We start from the raw sequence: 20,437 nt of genomic DNA, 5'->3' as shown, positions 1-20,437 counted from the left end.
ACATGCAGATACCACATACGCCACACATTTATGCTGATGAAGTATGCGCGAAAGAACTGTAATTAGAATCATTGCAAAACTAATCGATATCTGCGTGACAAGTATAGGCAGATAGCAAGATAAAATAATTTTCAATCTATCAAGAATTCTTTCATGTACGTATTATATCATAAGATCATTGACTTTGTGATTCGAAACGCGCACGCGATTTAATTCGTAATTTGTTGTGAAAAAAAAATAATAATGAGAAATAAAAAAAATTGATCAAATCATCGATTACTGTATACAGATCATTAAACACACGATTTTACCGTGTCGGATTGCCGGCTGAAACAGATGTAATTAAAAATATAAGTTTACAGCGGCAGACTATCCGCTGCGCCATTCTGCAGTTCGTTTAATCGCTAGCTCGTCGAGAACAGTTCGGATTATAATCGTGCCAATACGTAGGTGTATTGAGTATTCGTGTATTAAGTGCAGCCCCTAATCATAATCCACATAAGTAAATCGAACGATCAATTGCCTCTCACAGTTCGATTGCGATTCGTAAAAAGTGTTTTACTTCATCATCGTTTTTTGAATTTAATTAACACACTTAAAAATTCTCTGTAATATGCGATAACCGCCAGTGCAGATGTGAGGATTCTTATGCTTACAAGTAATCTAACAACGCGCATTGTCAGGTGAGGATATAATAATTTAAAAACAAACGATTTATCTTTTCTGCACCAGCGCAACAGCAGCTCTAGGTTGAACGCCGGAATCGCAGCGCACGTTCTACCTCCTGTACATGCCTGCGGTAGAAAATATTGCTCGCTGTCATCCGAAGCCGAGAGGCGAGATTGCTCCGTCAGATGCTGCCGCTCCACGGCTGCTCCGAGAATCAAACTTAGCGGGAGAATAACCCGAATTCCATTTCGAAGCCCAAGTTCGTTTTCTTCGTTTTTTTTTTTTTTTTTTTTCGTTTTCGGCAGAAAAATATAACAGATTTTGGATTTTTTTTTTTTTTTTGCAATTCTGTATAATACGATTAAAAGATGAAAAAAGATTTGTGAAAAATAAGGGATGGGGTGGAATGTTAGGAACGTAACGAAGCTCGTAAAAATTTGTTATTTTTTTTTTTTTTCTCTCTTTCTTACGCTGCAATTCGTGTCAGGTAAAAATATTACTATTACAGGGAAATTACACAGCGCGTGTCAAAGTGAGAGTCGGTCAGTTATTAGTTATTGTAAGAATAAGACTTGGACCATGCTTGGGTAATGCGAGCCATAAAACAAGGCAGCAGCGCGTCAGAATGTCAAACCGTCGTAAAGTGTGTTATGGCTGTTTCGTCATTCGACAAACGAGGGGATGGGTTATGGGTTATTATGGTGTGTCTTCGGTCGGCTGCACGTTGATTGTCCGAAGTTGCAGGCTTATAGGGTTCAAGGTGCATCAGGTATACCTCGAACTGCAGGTATACAAGAGGCATCCCCGTCGCCTTATGGCGACACTGTGACTCCTCGAAGGCGTCGAATTAAAAGTTAGTAAACTTAACAAGCTTAACGGAAAACCCCGCCGGGATTTACGACCGCCGAGGAAACCATCCCAAATTTACAAGGGTAACATTCAATATAACGATTACATGGGGAATCGGGAAATATTCTGTATACCTATACACATATCTGTCCAGACTTCGTAACTGGAGGTAAATAACTAGATACCCAAACCCCATAACCGTTCATGGCCGAAAGCTCGCTTTCCGTGCGCAATAAATTCAAACGCGCGGCTATTCGGATGCGGAGGACCTGCAGGACTCCGTCAATAAGTCCTCGTCACACTCGGGATTCCTGCATTTTGATATCTTAGTTTTTTTTTTTTTTCCTTTTTTTTTCATTGAAGATAAGATCTCGTTCACCACGGGGTTGGTATTCATCGGTAACCTATGTAGAAGAATTTTCAACTTCCCATGCATCTTTTAGGTTCAGGTATTCATTAGAACAAGTTAAACAGCTTGTTCTAATCCTCTTTAATTTTCACAAAATTCTTCAAATCTCTCGAGCTTAGAAAATAAGGTGATTCGTTGCTATTGGATTAATTTTCGTGTTTTTTTCTTCTTTAAAACGGTTCGACGTCGTAATACAAACCTTATAATCGATAATCGTTTTGTCTGAGAAACTGCAAATTTGATGAAAAATGCAAAATACGAAATTTTTCTTTTCTTTTCGGGGTGAAACGGCATCCACTTCTATACAACGAATGGATCAAGGCAGGTATTACATATTGAAAGACGCGATGAGCACGAATTAACACTCGCCGGTTATTTTTCTTCCCCTGCAGGTATACCTGAGCGAGAGAGACTAGGACAGTCGAATGTGTACACGCATGCCCACACACACATGCATACAGCAGGCATATAAGTTTCGGTAGGGCGGCGTTGAAAGAGGCTGTCGATATTTGATGCGATAACGTCTCCGAGCAGCGTTCAGCCGCGCTGAGTTAGTGACTAACTGAGTCACTGACTGACTGACTGACTGACTGACTGACTGACTGACCGACCAAGTGACTGAATATCCTCGATTTGTCCGGAGAGAAGCGCGCGAGGATCTTCGAGCTCAGTGGGTCGCCGTCCTATCGCAATCTTTCTTTTTTAACCGAGTTCCGACTCGGCTCCCCGCCGCATCCCGGCAAAGATTAATAACGTCCGCGAGGTGGATGTACCTAACACCGGATACACGACAAGCAAATCAGACACCTGCCACATTACCGCCCGTCGAACACTTGTCATCTCTCTCCGAGACGCACCGGCGTTAATTCAGCCTCGGAATCGACGGAATCCTCGTTTTAAGGGTGAATCCTGAAAGACAGGGGTAGTCTGGTCAAATGGTGCGTCGAAGAGACCGTCTAGCTGTGCATTTTGGATGGACGCGAATTTTTTCTCTTTTCATTTCGTATAGGAGGTCGGTCGTGAAGCTAAAACTCAGCTGCCGGAAACGTAAGGGTGAAGGAACGGCCACCCTTTCGAAATTAAGGGTGTAATTAGTTTTTATTCATCTCCGTAACCATGAGTCCGACAAAAATTTTAACTGATGATAATAATAAATTGAAGAGTTATTACATCCAACAACAACAAGCAATTACATATTTTCATTGTAGAATTCTCGCCAAAGAATTATTTTTTTCTCTACGCTATGAAGACGATTTAGTCCCGATCGTATCACGTTTGAGAAAAGTGAAACCGGAAGCGGAACCGAGTCGGGAAGCAACGCTGAAGAAGACGGGCCCGAGGAGGAAGAATGGCTGGTGTTAAAACCGAAGAATAATGGAGGCACTCGGGCGCGTCAGTCCGCGGGAGTTAAAAGGGCGCTGTTTTATCGGGTGTTTACACCGCGTGTATCTTTTTCGGTAGGAGCGATCCAGGCGAGTTGGGCCGCATCTCGAAACGTGGGTCCAGCATCGACGAAGACCGATCGCCGGGCTTCGCCGGAGATAACTCAGCCGTCACTCACCGTCAAAACAAAACATCGGTCCGGCATGAGCCGGGACAAAAACCGGCGTCCCTGCAGCGACTCTTGCGGAGTCCCGGAGGACGTCGGGAGCGGCTCTCCTTCAGGGTAGCGCCGTGATTTAAATTCGCATAACGTTGCGCGGGCGAGTTCGTCAAACTACGCGTGAGAAAATTGCGGTGTAAAATTTGAGGTTTTTTGATTTTTGAATTGAATTCGAACAACGCCGAAGAGCAGCGTCGTGGCTGCGTGAACGGAGGTTTTAATTTTGCTCCGTTTTTTTCAGCAGCACTCGACCCCGAACGATGTATCAGAGTTACGAAGAGTAGAAGTGTTCCATTGGAACGGATGCATTACTGAACTTAAATGCGTGGATACCGCAGGTCGTGTAAATCAGGAGACGTTGCTCCGTCAGTCTGTAAATAGGAACGCTTCATCAGCCTCGAACGTCTTCCTGACGACAAGGTGGGTATAGAGGCTGGAAAGACCATCGTCGGATTGAGTAAAACCCCGTCGCCACTTAGCGCGAGACTCGCAGGTCGGTTTTTAACGTTCCTCGTAAGCGTCGTGGAAATAAGCACCGTCATCGTTATCGTCTCGCCGCCTCCTTCCCGCATCTGCATCCCCCCGCATCGCCGTCAAAAATTCAGGTCTTGACGCGCAGGACGAAGAAACGGATCGAATTGGGCCCACAGTCTGCAGGTGCAGGACCAGTCAAAGACGCTTCCATCCTCAGTGACAGCCTTGTTAACGAGTTATTAATTATTCGGCACTATCGACGGGTCATTCACCCTCCTGACTTACGCCGATCAAGGAGATGAGCCGGAGACTCTCGGGTCCATCGAGACGTACCTACAACAGCGTTAGATTCTACTAAACGGAATTATGCGTCACCGAGCAGTCGATAATTAACCAATCAAACATTTTATTTCGCACATTAATTGCCTCGAGATTCGAATTATTTGACAAATCGACACGAGATGTCCGCAAGGCCGGTTGTTACAGGAGATCGGTCAAACACCTGCAAATTTTGCCACCTGCAGAGGAATGCGTAAGCGCGTAAACAACTTGGGGCAACTCGAATTCGCGAAATTTAATGTAACTTTCATGCATAAACTTCGGATAAAAATCACTAATGGTTTTTCGTTGCGTTCGAAAGACATTAGAATCGTCTCTAGCTATCATGTCGGTAATAAATTTTACCCGTCAATCACTATCACTATCATCCGTCGTCAGATACGCGCACTAATACGTTGACGAGTTATAAAATTGCAAAGTTTAAAAAGAAATAATAATAATATCAAAAGCTGAAAAACTTGGACATCATCTTCTTTGCCTCGTTAAATCGAACAATATTTTCGACTTGAAATTAGAAAAAAAAAATAAATAAAAACAAGAACCTATTCCATTTTTTATACAGCCTAATGTACACAGGTATACGTATACCTACAAGGAAAAGTTCGGGGGGTCCTGTTGCAGGTAGGTTGCATGGCTGTCCGTATATATAGGGAGGCTGGGTAATTCAGTCCTTTAAGAAAATGTATGGGGGCAGCCTCGCTCGAAATGTACCCAAGCGGTCTACCGGCAAGATAAATGGGGCATTACCGTCAGCAGGAGGCGACGAGTTTCTGTATGTACATACCTGCTACCTGCGGTCTCGCCTCCTTCCTGTGCTCGCTCACACATATCCGTTCCTCCTTTTTCACGCGACAGACCCAGGCCGTAATGAGAGTCGTGGTGACCCATCTGACGAGACGTCGAGTCCAGCTTCCACCTTGGACTGCGGCTCTTCCTTCGTCCGCTCCGCAGCTAGGATCAAGATGCTCGTCTTCGAGGTTAACGCTCATGACACCGCCGACTGAAACAAATCGCTCCAAAAGAATTTAGAATGCGTAATTGGAGGTACGCGAGTCCGTCTTCTCTTGTCGTCTTGGCTCTGTTTCCAGATTTCAGAGACACCAGTGGGATGAAGAGAAGAGAAATTGCGTCGTTATTACTATATATTATAATAATTCAAGGGGTTTACCTGCATGGCGTCAATCCAGAGGTTCCATGGCGTGGTTTCCGCGCGGGCACATGAAAGGGGGGGAAACAAAAAAGTTCCAACCGTACCTGGAGGACGCAGCTACGTAACGTATGAGCAGGTAGAGGCGCACGGGCGCGTTACTAAACCCTGGAGGAATGAGTGGCAGGGGGTGTACGAGGCCTGCCGAGGTCGTGGGGGTATCGCCTCCACGAGATCAGCTCTCACCCGCGCTGCAGGTCCTGGGTTTCGACCCTCTCGACTCCCCTCGCCCCAGAGGCGTCTTCTTCGAGCGAGGATGATGCATCGCCTGGACCCCGAACGGCAGTCGCTTCGCTGTCCCAACCACCCCTTCCTTCACGAGCAACGCCCCGTCAGCCGAGGGTCGGAAACTTTGTGCGGTCGCCGATCGGCCTTACTCTGCATTGTTACTTCGTCCTGGTGAAGTTGGGTGGAAACTGCCTTTTTGCCACCTTTTGAAGAAAATTTAAAAATTGTCGAAGACGATCGTAGTAGATATATTATGTAAGCAACTGCACACAACCGTTTAGTAGTTTTAGTAATTTTTTTCACGAATTACTGGTTATCTCGATAGCAAAAGTATATCACAAATTTTATATAAACGTATGAAAACGTGTTTGGTGTTGAACTTGTGGATTTTTAATTAGGCGATTTTGTAAATCGTTTCGCTATAATTAACGAAATTCTATCCTGACTCGTGAATGATTAGGAAGGATTTTCTTTTCTTTTTGCTAAATTTATGGTTTTTTAATGATTTTCAGATCAATGCGAAATTTGACATGTGAATTTATTTATCTTTTATCTATTTACAAAAAAATTAAAACTCCTCCAACAAAAACCCAGAAACATTTTACTTCACACACATGTAGTTGTCGTTCGATTAATCAAAAAAAAAAATCGTTCTTTTTGTTATAAACAAAAAAATATCCTACGTATTGCTTTTTCTTCATCAAATGTTAGAAGGACGTCGACTGAGCATACTTTCCCAATTTGAAGGCAATCTGTTGAATAGTTTTTTTACATATCGTGCACACGAGTTGCAAAAAGCTGTTTCGAGAAAAACGCGTTTAAACGCTTAATTTTTGGAAGAAAATGATTTTTAATTTTTTTGTGAACAGATGAAAGATAAATAAATCTACATATGCAATTTCGCATTGATCTGTTGTATAGTTTCTTCACCAAAAAATTCGAAAAAAGCGTTAAATTTAGCGAAACAAAAAAAAGATACCCTCTTAATTAGTCGAATTGCTGGGTGTTTGCCCAAAACTACGAATCGTAATATAAGCAATAAACATCTAATGTCATGCATCCGATCTTATCAGCAATTCTTTACATCGGATTCCGATCATCCCAATGTGGATGGATGAGCAACCATTCGATAATTGCAGTACGCTCATAACTAGCGTGTTTTTTCGCTATAATAAAAAAAATTCCATCCTGATTCGTGAATAATTAGTTTGGCGAAATGCTGGGTGTTCGCGCAAAAATTCGAAATATGATGTCGTACAAACATCTGATGTTTTGCGTGTGGTCTCATCGGCAAATTCTTACATCGGATTCCAACTATCCCGAGATGTATGAATTAGTGAACAAGTTCGATAATTGTAATCCACTTACAACTAGCATGTTTTTTCATCGATTCGGTATAATTGACGAAGTTTGAACCTGGTTTGTGAATGTTTAATTCCCTAAACTGCTAGATGTTCTCACAAAACTAAGAAACATCTAATAAACATCTAATGTTATGCGTGTAGTCTCATCAGCACTTCCTTACATTGGATTGCAATCGTCCCGAGATAGATGAATTAGTGAACAAGTTCGATAATTGTAATCCACTTACAACTAGCATGTTTTTTTTTTTATTGATTCTCTATAATTTACGAAATTCGATCCTGATTAGTGAATGAATATAGACTATAATCCTTAAATTGGTGGCGGTATTTTCTTGTACGACCATTTTGAATCTCCCTTTGAATACGAAAGATTCTTTTCATTTCAGTACGTTTTTCTTCTTTTTAAAGATTCTTTTTATTACTTGTTCGCACAGATTTTTATCTGAAAAGTGATATTACTTTCAGGACCGGAAGTCCAACGTACCTAATTTCGCTGCCGAGTCAAGATCAAGGTGTCTAGACTACATTACACGCAGACCAGATTTGATGGGACATTACCGTGATCCCAACAGATAGTCAAACGGTTAAGTCCGTTTCGGAGTCGTTAACCTTAACTGATCGTCGTCGAATAAATTGAGCGATGTCGAGTTAATTATCGACGATTATTAACGAGGATATACAGTTAACGCTGACACGTTCATCATTAAACAAGAATAATAATCATTTTTCACGACACTGAAAATTTTTTTCAACTTCCCGTTTCTCTATTTTCAGAGAAAAAAGGAAGTTAATTGTCGTATAATCATCCCGAAAATGAGAAGTTTACTTTTCACTAGATCTCGAAGCTTCAAGGCCTACAGCATCACCTCCGATCACTTTCGGATTAATTTTTTTGTCCGACGATATCTCGAGAACAAGTTACCGGATCTCAAAGACTTTGGTCTCCATCGACGCGGCTTTCGCAAACTTGAAACTGCTGAGAATTTGGCTTTGATCGGTGCCTCAATCTCCGAACAAATTAAGTAATAAAATTTGAAAAAATAAAATAATAATATCTTGAGAACGAATCAATGGAATTGAACGAAACTTTTTATACAATGTGTTGGAGGAAATGAATAATATCGTCATATTTTAATTACATGTATATCGTTAGTCAGAAAGTTGAATTCATCGTCGGAAATTCGAACTAGATACTAATATTTTTCTTTTTTCTGTGAAATTATGGAAACTGGACTGTGAAAACTGAAAATTCAAGGGCTGGCTTATAAGGTCAGCCTAAAGCCGTTTTGTTTATCTTATTTTGCACAGATCGAAAGGTGATATCAGTGCATTACTATTAAGTATAATCCAATTAACACCCACCTGCAATCATTGAATACTTATCGTTAAATTATTGGGTATAATTTTGAGGATTAACAAGTAAAACTTTTCACGCTCATTATACATATCGCACGCTTTAAACCCAGAGGTACACGAACACGGTTGTAAGGGGAACCGATCGAGGATGGTTATAATTCCAGTTTCCCAAAATTTGTCCATTAATCGTGGCATACGCGGTGTGCACATGGTGTTTATTAGTAAATAATTCCTCCCCGGGGTCCGAAACTATCACCGATTAAACCGGGCGCCTAATATCCTCCAGTGGCACGTAACGCGTCTGTCCGCGTGGAGGATGTTCGAAGTCGAGCTTTCAGCGCGCTCCCCGCTCCATAATAGGTACCGTCGAATCCTGCAACCCCGTGCAGTGCTGCCACCCGACGACGGAATCAGAGACCATCGGCGTATCTCCCCTTCGAAGAATTTTATAGGTGAGAAGGTGGGTACGTAGGTGAAATACATGCAGAGGTAACACATAGATATTTACACGCCAAGGTGTCATACCTACGATCTGCCCGTAACCGGGCTTACAATTTGCACAGTATGTAATACAAAGCACGTAGAGCTCACATGCCCGAGCTGGCAGATTAAATGTAATATATGAGTAATTTACTACGATCGTTATAACACGTAACGCACCGTATACGTAGGTGTCACTTGTGCCGTTACGTTAACACCTTGGATGTGTGTTGGAGTAACGAACGTTACGGAGACCCAAGCGTCACTTTTAAGCTTTACATATTCTCACCGTCAGGCTGGCGACATGCACGAGGTAATCTTGGCGATTTCGCACAACGTAGGCACAATATTAGAACTCGCGAAATTTTGGCAGTTCCATACGATGTAGGAACCCACTACAGTCTAGGCCAAATTCCAGCTACGATGAAAAAAGTTTAACGGAATCTAAAGCGAGGGTAACTTCAAGGACTCCGTAGACACGTCGCACGTTACACTATATACAGCCTGCAGGAGAGTTTCCCAGCTGATTTTAGCGCAAGTCATCCGTTTCACGAAAAGGTCTGCGAGTGCATGCTTTGCACCGTTATACCTACATCGAAACATTCAACCCAGGGTTTCTAATAGTACCTACCTACGTAGTGTAGGTACATGTGAATGGGTTGGTACATACCGTGTCGACGCGTTGCGAATTGCCACGCTGTCGAAGTTGCGGGTGGTGCAGACGTGGAGGTGAGGGTAAGCCATCCGGGTGTCGGGGTGTCGCGTTAGGGGCGGTGATCGATCACGGGGTAGTCGCCCTTGGTCTCTCATTCGCGTCACCCGGTGCAGTACCAGACTCTGAATCCACCCACGCAACCAAATTCTACCCTCGTAGGTATATAAGTAGGTACCTAGATCTACAGTGAGTACATATCTATAGGTAGGTACCTATATACTTGCAAAAACCAACCACTTTCTGCACACTTTCCTTCTTCTTCTTCTTCTTCTTCACTTTCTGCAGGTGCATGGTGATTAGACAGGAGCAGATGACGCCTGCGACGACTCTGAATAACCGGAATTTATTGTTACCTAGCCGCCAGAACTGGGCGGGCTAAACTAGTCGAGGATCCGCACGACTAGGACTGGAGAAGATTTTCCGACGGCGAGACTTTGGCTGCAGAGGGCGATAGCTGGGGACTATCGGTGTGTGTCGGAGTTGATTGACGATTCGCATCACCGTCATGGCCAAATCGATCCGGTTGTAGGACTGACTATTCTCTGGCTTTGCATAGGTATGTATATGTATATACTGCCAGAATTCGGAATTCGTGAGAGTTTAACACCCTCCTGAAGGCAGCAACTTGCAAAGAAGTCGAGAAAGCAGCTTTGATCCAATATTTTCTTACACTGATATAATATATTACCTATACCTACACGATATGTAAGATGCTTCGTCCCGGCAATTTTGTGATTAGATCGCCATGAGGGATGCGACTTCGTCCACGATATGCAGTTTAATTTCTAAATTTCTTAAACCACGATATTGCCGTAATATTTTTTTGCCACACATCTCTTATTCGTGCATATTTATTTCACTCACTTTTCGTAGTATAATACGCGCCCACAAGTGGTTGCCTGCGGGATAGAGATGGACACAAATTCTCGCATGGCCATACGTGTAGGTACCTCATGCTTTGAACCTATATGTTCCCGCATGTCATAAGTAGGTACACATTATAGCTGCAGGAACAGTGGTCGAGGTACAAATCCATAAACATTCTCTTAGATCAGGCTGCTACAACGGCGTCGATCCTGTCTGGCCCTTGGCCATTTTGTGCGAGCGTGATGGTAAACACGGAAATGGTTGATTTAATGCTCGGAATTATAAATTTCGAATATCTTAGAATCGCTTGTTGCCTGATGCTTAGTATCTACGCTGATATAATAGGCGGATTATCCGCGGACAATTCAAGATCGGACCGAGTGTAAGTATTATTATGATACTGTGGGTTCTCGATTAAGGACACAGATCAACACACGCGTACCTATCTTCAAAGGCAGACACTACCTATAATCTTTCCTCGGGGTTCTTCTGTTCGATTCAACGTACCTACTTGAAGCTATAATTGCGATATAATGAATGATAAAAGAGAATAGAAACCCTCGAGAAATGACAATTTACAGTTTTTTATTTCTATTATATATACTTAGGATATAATAGTTTAAATGATTCGAGGAGATTGCTCGACGACTTGCTTCGTATATACACCAGCCACTGCATCCGTCGGCTGTACAACGTTGCATTGTATTCTGTATTTGGACCGAGATCTAAACTTTTTTCACCGGTAGCCGAAAAGAATTTTGTACATAATATTAGAGCATTAAAGATGAATTACTGTGATAATTTTAAGTCACTTAGCCGAGTCTTAATAAGTCTTAAGAAAAACAAAGGCTGGGAAAGAAATGAATGTGTACCGTCTGTATTGACGGCTGTTCCCAGAATCGTTGACCGATTCATACGCATTCTGTTTCACCTTTTTTTTTCTATCCAATAGGTATTCAAAATATCGTAAGCATTACGGCGGTCAAGAGGTTGCTGCGTACAATTCGACGTAGCAGGTATTACACGCCCGTAAAATATCGTACGGGTTCCTGATGTGTACACGTTCACGTGATTCAGCGTATATAGTAGACGGTCGGAGTAAACAAGACCGGATAGATCACACCCCGATTCGAATCGCTCGGTAATAGCCGGTATACCTCCATCAATAATAGGAGTAGGTATATTACCCATAACAGATATGGTCATGAATGTAAACAGTTGGAAGTTTCGAGTAAGAAAGCCTGCTCGATAGCTTGAAGGAATGAACCATAACAGGTGTCAATATAATAATCCGTTTAATATCGACACGAGTAGATATTTGACAAATGCATTTATACGTAGTATTAGTATTAGTATTAGTATTACACGTTGTATGTCTATATACGTAGATATTCCATCAGGCGAACAGATCCGTCAAAGATCCGGTGCAAGTTCTATTAAAGTAAAAAAAAAAAAAAAGAAACGAAAAAAAGGAGGAGATATTCTCTGCAATCGATACCTACGCGCGAAGTGCCGTGCTGCAGTAGTGATTCAGACCCATCGTATAATATTACCCCAGGAAAAAGATTGAGCGACATCCATTAACTCCTCCATTCATCCCGCGCGCAAGCTTTCCCTTGCGACATTTTCTGCACGCGGATATGGTTCGGTAAAGCGCGGCATGTAAAATTCGTAGAACCCGAAGATATCACACGATACGGATCGTCAACGCGATTATACACCTTATAATACGTCGTGAGATTCGATAAACTCCCGCGTATATAGATACACCGAGTAAATTTGAAACGATATGCAAAATTGAGTCGTCCACGATATATGTGACAAACGGTATAAAACAAAAAAAAAAAAAAAATGAAATTAAAAATTTTCCTCTACATCTATACATAGGTATAAATATATATACACATATGTATATTTTCCCGAAAGTTTAACGCAGTCGTTATTGGTTTTTATTTTTTTGTGAAATTTTTTTTCCCCAGTTCTTCTCTCTCACAAATTCTTGTATACGCAATCAATCGAAACGAGAAGTGCGAACGAGGCAAAAAAAAAAAAAAATCCGTTACCGATCATCCTCAACGAATCTGAGGTTATTATACATCCAGCAGATGTAAAATGCGAAATTGCATCGTTCCCGTCCGTCCGTCCGTCCGTCCGTCCGTCCGTGCGTCCGACGTCGTTCGCCGCGAGAGGAAAGCGCGTCTCATCGTCAGAGATCCCGAGGTGCACACCGAAGTGCGCCGGGGCGCAAAGTGAGGCGATCCGAGGAGCGAGGCGCGTAGGCCGCAGGCGTGTGTTGGTGTAGCGATGGCGGTTGGTGAGGGAGACTCGCCGTTCGGCCGTCGTGAGGCGCCACCGTCGACGGAGGTCGGGCCGCGGAGGCATTGGACGCAGCGAGGAGGCGGGTCCGTCGGCCTCCCCCCTCCCGCCTCGTCGTTCCGTCGGCGCGCTGCCCTCCCTCCTCGACGTCGGTCGGCCCTCCCGCCGTTTCCACCCCCCTCTGTCCCTCGCCCCCCACTCCTGGGCGAAACGCGGCGGTGATTGACAGTTGGCGAACGACTGCGGACGGCGCAGGATCTAAACGTTAGGCGCTTCACGCTCGCTCGCTCGCTCGCTCGGTCGGTCGGTCGGTCGAACGAACGGACGGATTTCGCTTTTAAAATTCTTATATATTCACCGGTGATTTTTTTTTAAACACGGATCCTGTGTAATACAATCTGCACGCACCAGTTGTTACACGCCTCAGTATAACGTACGACTTCGTCTGTATATATAACTTATTATACTTTAAGCTATTTGACGAACAACATAACGGGTGCCGCACGCGAGTATAAAAGGAAAATTTGTTAAAACCGTTCACATGTGCGTACCCGCGTATGTACATTCATAATAATAACAATAGCAATAACAATAATAATAACAATAATAATAATAATATTAGTAATAATAACAATAACAACAACAACATCACGATGCAGCGGAGGAGTGAAAAGTCGTACCAACGGGAAAATCGCAACGCTCTTCTCGGTCTGATCTAATTCTCCTCCCTCGCACCCCTGACACACACACATACACACACACAGTGACACACACACCCGCCCATCCATCCATCCTTAACCCCCCCACGAGACCGCTCGACCTTTACGAGTTCACTGAGCCAGGTTCTATCCGTACGCAAGTATAATCGCGCGGTTTTCACGGTTACAGTTGAAATTCACGTGTGATCGACGCGGTACGTATCATACGCGGGGTGTTTATATAAAAACTACGTGCTTCTCGACTCTGCGTATATAAAACGCGTGTAAGGATATACCTACGCATAGGTATACATACATACATACATATATACATATATACGTATATATATATATATACATACACACACATACACACACACACACACATATATATATATATATGCATACATACATATGTAACAGAGAGTTGCGGCGGAGAAGGGGGAAAAGTGTTGGGGTTCTTTGTTGTTATAATTATTGTTGTTATTGTTGTCGATGTCGTCGTGGCCGCGGTTACAAGTGGTAATAAAAACTAGCAACGAATCGGGATTCGTACTAATCGCACTGCAGGAGGGAGACGAGTGAATATTAACGCCGGATGAATCGTCGTCGTCGTATTTATTGTTGTTGTAATTGTCATTATAGCTGCAGCAGTATTATGAAGGATATACGCCGATGTACATCGTCATCGTCCTGCCTGATAACAAGTGATGCGGACGACGTTGCAGTGATTATATTATTTGTGTGAAAATTAGTGCGGTGCGCGCTCTGCAGGTCGAAAGCAAAGGATCCGCGATTATTCGAAAACACGAGGCTGCAAGTACCTAATCCAACAAGTGACAGTGCGAACACCTACGAGGATATCTCCGTCGTTTTTCCTCGGCCATTAATCTTTCTTCGCGTTCTCGTTGCAGAAATAATATTAATAATAATATTAATAATAATACAAATAATAATAATAACCCGCGTTCCGCGTGTGCTTGTGAAATACTATAAGTTTCGACAAATACAAACGTGATTTCGGTTCGCGTTCACGTGATATATATACATATATAAATATATCTTTACGCCGAAGATTTGAAGAAAAATTCGTCGTCTGGTTTTGAGGAAAAACGAAGCCAACGTCGCTGCCGATCGGATCCGTGGGTTCGACGTTAATATACGTGGCTTTAACGAAGAAGAAGAAAAACTCGCCCGAGTGGCCGATCTACGATGCTACGGGACTGACGATCCCTCAAACCTGGAACGAAAAGAAGCGACGACAACGATTTGCGCACAGAGAGATAGGAGATTATAAAGAAAAAAAGGGGGGAGAGAAGATATTTTGCTTGAATCTTCAACTCAAATTCCCGCCCCGCCTGGACGGAAGGCGACAGAGATGAGAAGGCACGAGATCGTCGTATCGTCGCAGCCTGTGGGGTGCTGACGTATCCTCTCGTACCTGGTTGCTGTTGTTATTGTTCTTCTACTTCTTCTTCTTCATCTTCTTCTTCTTGTTGCTGTTGCCGTCGGTGTACCTGCCGTCTAATTTTAAGAAGAGGGCGACGATAACGAGCCGAGGATCGTCGTCGCCTCGCCATCTCGAGGATTAACGATTGCAAAAGTACTTGTAATCGACGAAACTATTCCACAGTTTCGATCCCTACACTGAACGACGACAATCAAACCGGAAACTGGCTGGCCGTTATCACACGTTCAACCATCGCCCTAGAAGGGCTGAACGACCAAGTGTGAATAGTGTTGAGTGAAGCTAGTCGCGAGTGAGGGAAACACAGCCGCTACGGTGGCTCAGCACGCAGAGTTCCCCGGCGCTGCCAGGGCGTTCATGGCTCAGCCAAGGGTACGTTTCTCAATATTTGTGTGTGTCCTAGTTATTTCCATTCAGATCATCAAAGCCCTCGTCATTCGACAAAATTTATACATTCGTATATACAAGCTGGACGGTGTGACGATGAGTACAAGAGAGAGTCGAGAATTTTGCGCGCAAGGATGATCGAGGATATATTATACGTTATATTTATATCTGTACTACATACGTGTTCTTGATCGGTGTTGATTTATCTGTAAACGGATGTTGGATATATATGGTATCTTGATGTGAAGAAAGTTTCTTAATTCGTGATCGGGTGCAGTTTAAACGCAACAGCAAGTTGTCGAGAAGAACGGAAATTTTTGTGTAAATTCTTTATTATAAATCTCGTTGAACGTGAATTACTAGGTGTATAGTAATGATGTCGTGCAGTCTGTGCGGAATTTAGATGCGCGAATCTATATGGTGGTTAGAAAATTTATTGCCTCGCTAAATCGTGGATTATTAAAAATTTGATACGCGTATATATCGAATTGCGCTTGTGTGGGTTGATATGTGTAAACCAACTGCAACGGTCGCTGAAATCATCTCGATATTCTTATCATCCTTGTTTTTTGCATGTATTCCGTTGCTCTCTCAATCATCATCTATCGACAACCAAACGGAGTTTGTAATGCAGACTTATCGCAGTTGTACACAAAAGAATTCTTTACAACGATGTTAACATCATGCGTAACCGTTCGTTATTACTTTATCGTTATTTCGTGTGTATATTAATTATACGTTTAATCGTTCACCCCGTATAACGTTACTTTCGTTCTCGATTATATACTGAAAGTGAATTTCGTCGTTCTCGATTTTTACATACAAATTTTACATCGTTAGTAAATATAAGCTGTGAATTCGAAACGAGACACGTACAAGCCAATGGGACAGTAAGAATTAGAGAACGAAGCCATAAAATTAAAAACAAACTATCAAGTTGTATGTTTAATTCCAATCGAACTAAAGATGGTAAAAATAGAAAGTAAAAAAATACCAAATTTAGAAGATAGAGACATTCTAGCTTAGCTCGAGAGCGAATGGCTGACTGGTTCGTTGGACGGCCGTAGGAATTTCAATGTTTTCCGAACATCGACATCAATTAGAATGCAATAAATCTTATTTCGCTCAACTGAGTTTGCGTTTCATGAAAATGGACATGTTTTACGCTGTAAGACAATATTCGAGGAAAACTGAGCGGCGGAAGTCGTCTTGCTAAACAATTTGTAATATAGTTGATGGTAACGTGTATGAAGCTGAAACTAGGAGTCAAGAGTTCGCAGTCAAACGTGTCAAACTTTCTGTAAATAGAAAAATGCAGCTCAGTTTTATCCTCATAATTTTGTACAAAAATTTGCAATTCAAAGTGTTTCATAAAATTTTGATTTTCGGACTTCATTAGTTTATTCGAATAAGAATTAATACGTTTGGTGGCTGCTGATTCCGGCTGCTAACTTCAGCCTCTTGTACCTGCCGTATAACGCATATAAGGTGTAAATATTTCGATCGCGATTTACTCGAATCCTTCCGATTTTCATGCAGAGATCGAAATTTTCAATTTTTTCAATTCTTCTCCCACCGCCACCGTCGTAGTCGCGTTAAATGCATATTTTAAATTGTACACGTCAGCAGTAATTTTCCAAGGCAGTGAAAAGATCCGCGTGACAGTCGGCGACCTCGGTTCTGCTCTTTGAGTCGATACGGATTATTTAACATCGAAATAAGTATCAGATTTTAAGCGACGGAACGGTAAGTTCTCGATGCGTGACGCGATCCCTTGTGCTTATATTTATATACATTTGTGTACACGCCTCTGTGTGTGTGTATCGGATGTTTAAATCGGTTTCAAGGAATTAAAAGGCGGAATTAAGTTTCTGCAATATTATGCGCGGAAAAACTCATGGATTTGCATCTTTTATTATACAAATCAGAATTCCGTGCGACGGTGTATTAAATTCAAAATTATCGGGTACAATTGAGCAATTGCAGGTATAAATGCGCGAAAGCCTTTGTTTACAAACAATTGTTCTGTGTAAAAGGGAATGCATCTCTGATCAAGATAATATCGCGATATTTCAATGGGGTTTAGAATTTCCGACTACTTAACCGTCGCTCGTCACCCGCCGCATCTCTTCTACATCCTGCCGACGGGTGTTTCGTCTGCTGCACCTAAAAACGGATCCGTCCTGCGTTACAGTTACACACACGTCCTGCAGATTCCGGAACTCGTAAATCAAGGCAACCGCATCTTTCTCCCGATTTTACTCTTTTGGTAATTTTGACAGGCGAACTTTGGAATTTAAACCCTAGAGAGTAAAAAAGCGTCAGATCATTAGAATTCAAGCTTTGATATTATTCTTAATTATTATTTATTGGTACTGGTAATTTTAATTAATTGAATTTATACAAATAATTATTCGTTTTTACAATTATTCCATTTTTTGTGTTTCACAAAATCGGTATATCGAAACAACAACAAAAAAAACAAAAAAAAAAAAACAAATTACGAATCCAAACGTTTATGTAATACAGGCGCGAGATAATTCGTTCTCAATATTTATGTTGAAAAATAATAATAATAATAATAATGATGACGATCAAGAGGGTGAGAAATCCGTGGATACGTGCACGGAATTTTTAGCTCCAATGTTCGTCAAGAATCGCGTGTGAAAGTATTTGCTGTGTTTCGTATAGGATATGGTGAATCTGAATCGCATCGATTTTGGAGAATTTGCTAATACAAAAGCATGTAAACAGCTGAATAATTGTCTTGCATTAGGCATACATGACGAGATTTATGCATTATGGATTATATTTATATACTTGGATGAAGGAAACGCCGCTTGGATACAGTCACGTTTGAACTGTTGAAGAACGTGTTATTTATAAGTAAAAAAAAAAAGAGCGAAAAAAGAAAGAATAATTTATAACAATATCCAGTGTGACGTATAGGATGTGTCAATTTTAGAAAATTATTCAAATCACGGAGAATTAGATATGGAGTCGAAAAATTGGTCACTTCAAATTTAGGTGAGACGCGATTTCAACTTTCTGTTTTTATAACGCGCGATGACGCGTACATAACGTGTGTGAATCTGTATACCTACATGTATTTATATATATGTATATATTGTGAATTGTTTTGACACTTTGATAGCTTGTTAAAGAATAGTGAAACATGCATACTGCGTTAAAATTATACTCGTATATATATATATATATTTTCTCTTTTAATATTCCGATGAATTAAATATCAGAAACTTGAAATATATTTTTTGATTGTGTTGAAATTTTACGCAAATACGATGATCGTACAAAAGCTATACTTACCTCAAAAAAAAAAAAAAAAACAAGTATGTATATATGCATAATAATTGAATTCAGACGAATCGTGAAAAAGTGTTGACATTTAGACAGTTTACTGTGTCAGAAAGTTTACTTTCAACACGTATCTACATATAATGTAAAATTCGAGATAAAATTGTATGTTTTTCTTTCTTTTTCGTTGAAATATTACTGCACTGAATAGTTGTAATTGTGTTGCGTGTTTTTTTTTTTTTTTTATGTTTTTGTTTTTTTTTTTCTTGTTTGTCTCCTTTCAAACACGGCGTGCGAAATGCGCGGGGATTTTATAGAGGTACAGAAGCACCTTTAACGAATACAATAAACACGACAAACCTCTGTCAACGTATAGGTATATATGAGAACGCACGTTCAAAACGTATAGTGCGATCGAAGAAGCTCGATTCCTAGCCGTAAAAATAATATATCGATGCAATTATATGATAAGTTAGTTTATCTTCGGGTAACGTATTACCAATCATTAACTAATTATAAATTAGGACGGAATTGAGGTGTAATTTGTAATTACAAATGCCGCTCGTGTCCCAGTCTTCGCATTATGCCTCGCCTGTGTGTATATATATCTATATTATATGTATAATTTGTATATGTATATGTTAGTACAATACGAGGAAGGATCGGTTTAACTCAATACCGATTCTCCTTCTCCTTCTTCTTCTTCTTCTTCTTCTTCTTCTCGGACGTGCATAAAGAGAAATAGCGCCGGAGTGGGGGAGAGAGGGAGAAGGAGAGAAAGAGAGAAAGAGCAATGTCTCCTCAATCGGACGTATAACACACATATTCGTATGGGTAGGTATTATGTACGCACGTTAAAATATTCCGCTCAGCTGCACGAGTGATATCTTCATAGAGGTCGTTCCGTGAATTATTAGCCATGGTTTTTCAACGGAATACGGAATTCGCATCTTTTCCAGCTTCTCTCGTATTCCCGTGATTTTTCTTTCTTTATTCTTCTTCTTCTTCTTCTTCTTCTTCTTCTTCTTCTTCTTATCCGTCCGTTTTATCTTTTTCTACTTATTGTTCGTTCGTTGTTCCTCGATACCGAAATTTAAAACGAAAGGGTGAAGAATCTAATATAATATAACATGGAATATAGTTTTCTCTGTGCAAATTTTCTAATATTCCTTTTACAATTTTGCGCTATAATATTGCATGTAATTCTTATGTATATATATATATATATATATATATATAATATATCTTTGACACAATCGTTTAATTTTATTTTTCATATATTCAGCCGTGCGTTATTTTCACTATTATTTCTATTATTATCAAAGTCCAGTACTCGTTTCGAATATTGATCCCAGGCTTATACGAAACGAAGAATTATTCTCGGGTGGCTTTCTTTTTTATTTTTAATTTATATCCAGGTGCGGATATATATAAAAAAAGAAAAGAAAATAGAATCGAATACGATAAATTTCAATAACGAGTTGCTTGATCCCGTCTGGTTTAGAGTTATAACGCTGATTCGTTATATATATATATATATATATATGTATGTCTAAAAACTGGATTCTGTACATCCGCATGATTAGAATCTATATGTATATTGCACTCCGGTACGAATTTGTTGGCAAAAATTAGCAGAACAAATTCTCTGTATCAGATAAAGCTATTACAGGTATATTATACAGTCGTATAA

General features: G+C 41.0%; 1 protein-coding gene across 2 annotated transcripts in view; it reads left to right on the top strand.

The window, feature by feature from the left end:
- Positions 1 to 15,090: 15,090 nt before the first annotated feature.
- LOC124405115 (homeobox protein homothorax) overlaps positions 15,091 to 20,437 on the top strand; it is a 287,444-nt gene continuing 282,097 nt past the window's right edge. For both annotated transcript variants that reach the window (XM_046879750.1, XM_046879749.1), the window contains exon 1: positions 15,091 to 15,414. In XM_046879750.1, the coding sequence (XP_046735706.1) occupies positions 15,400 to 15,414 (15 nt within the window). In that variant the 5' untranslated portion in view covers positions 15,091 to 15,399. The remainder of the gene's footprint in view (positions 15,415 to 20,437) is intronic.

Source organism: Diprion similis, chromosome 4, assembly GCF_021155765.1.
Source record: "Diprion similis isolate iyDipSimi1 chromosome 4, iyDipSimi1.1, whole genome shotgun sequence".
Classification (NCBI taxonomy): Eukaryota; Metazoa; Arthropoda; class Insecta; order Hymenoptera; family Diprionidae; genus Diprion; species Diprion similis.
The sequence above is the reverse complement of the archived record's forward strand: the minus strand, read 5'-3'. Positions and strand labels throughout refer to the sequence as shown.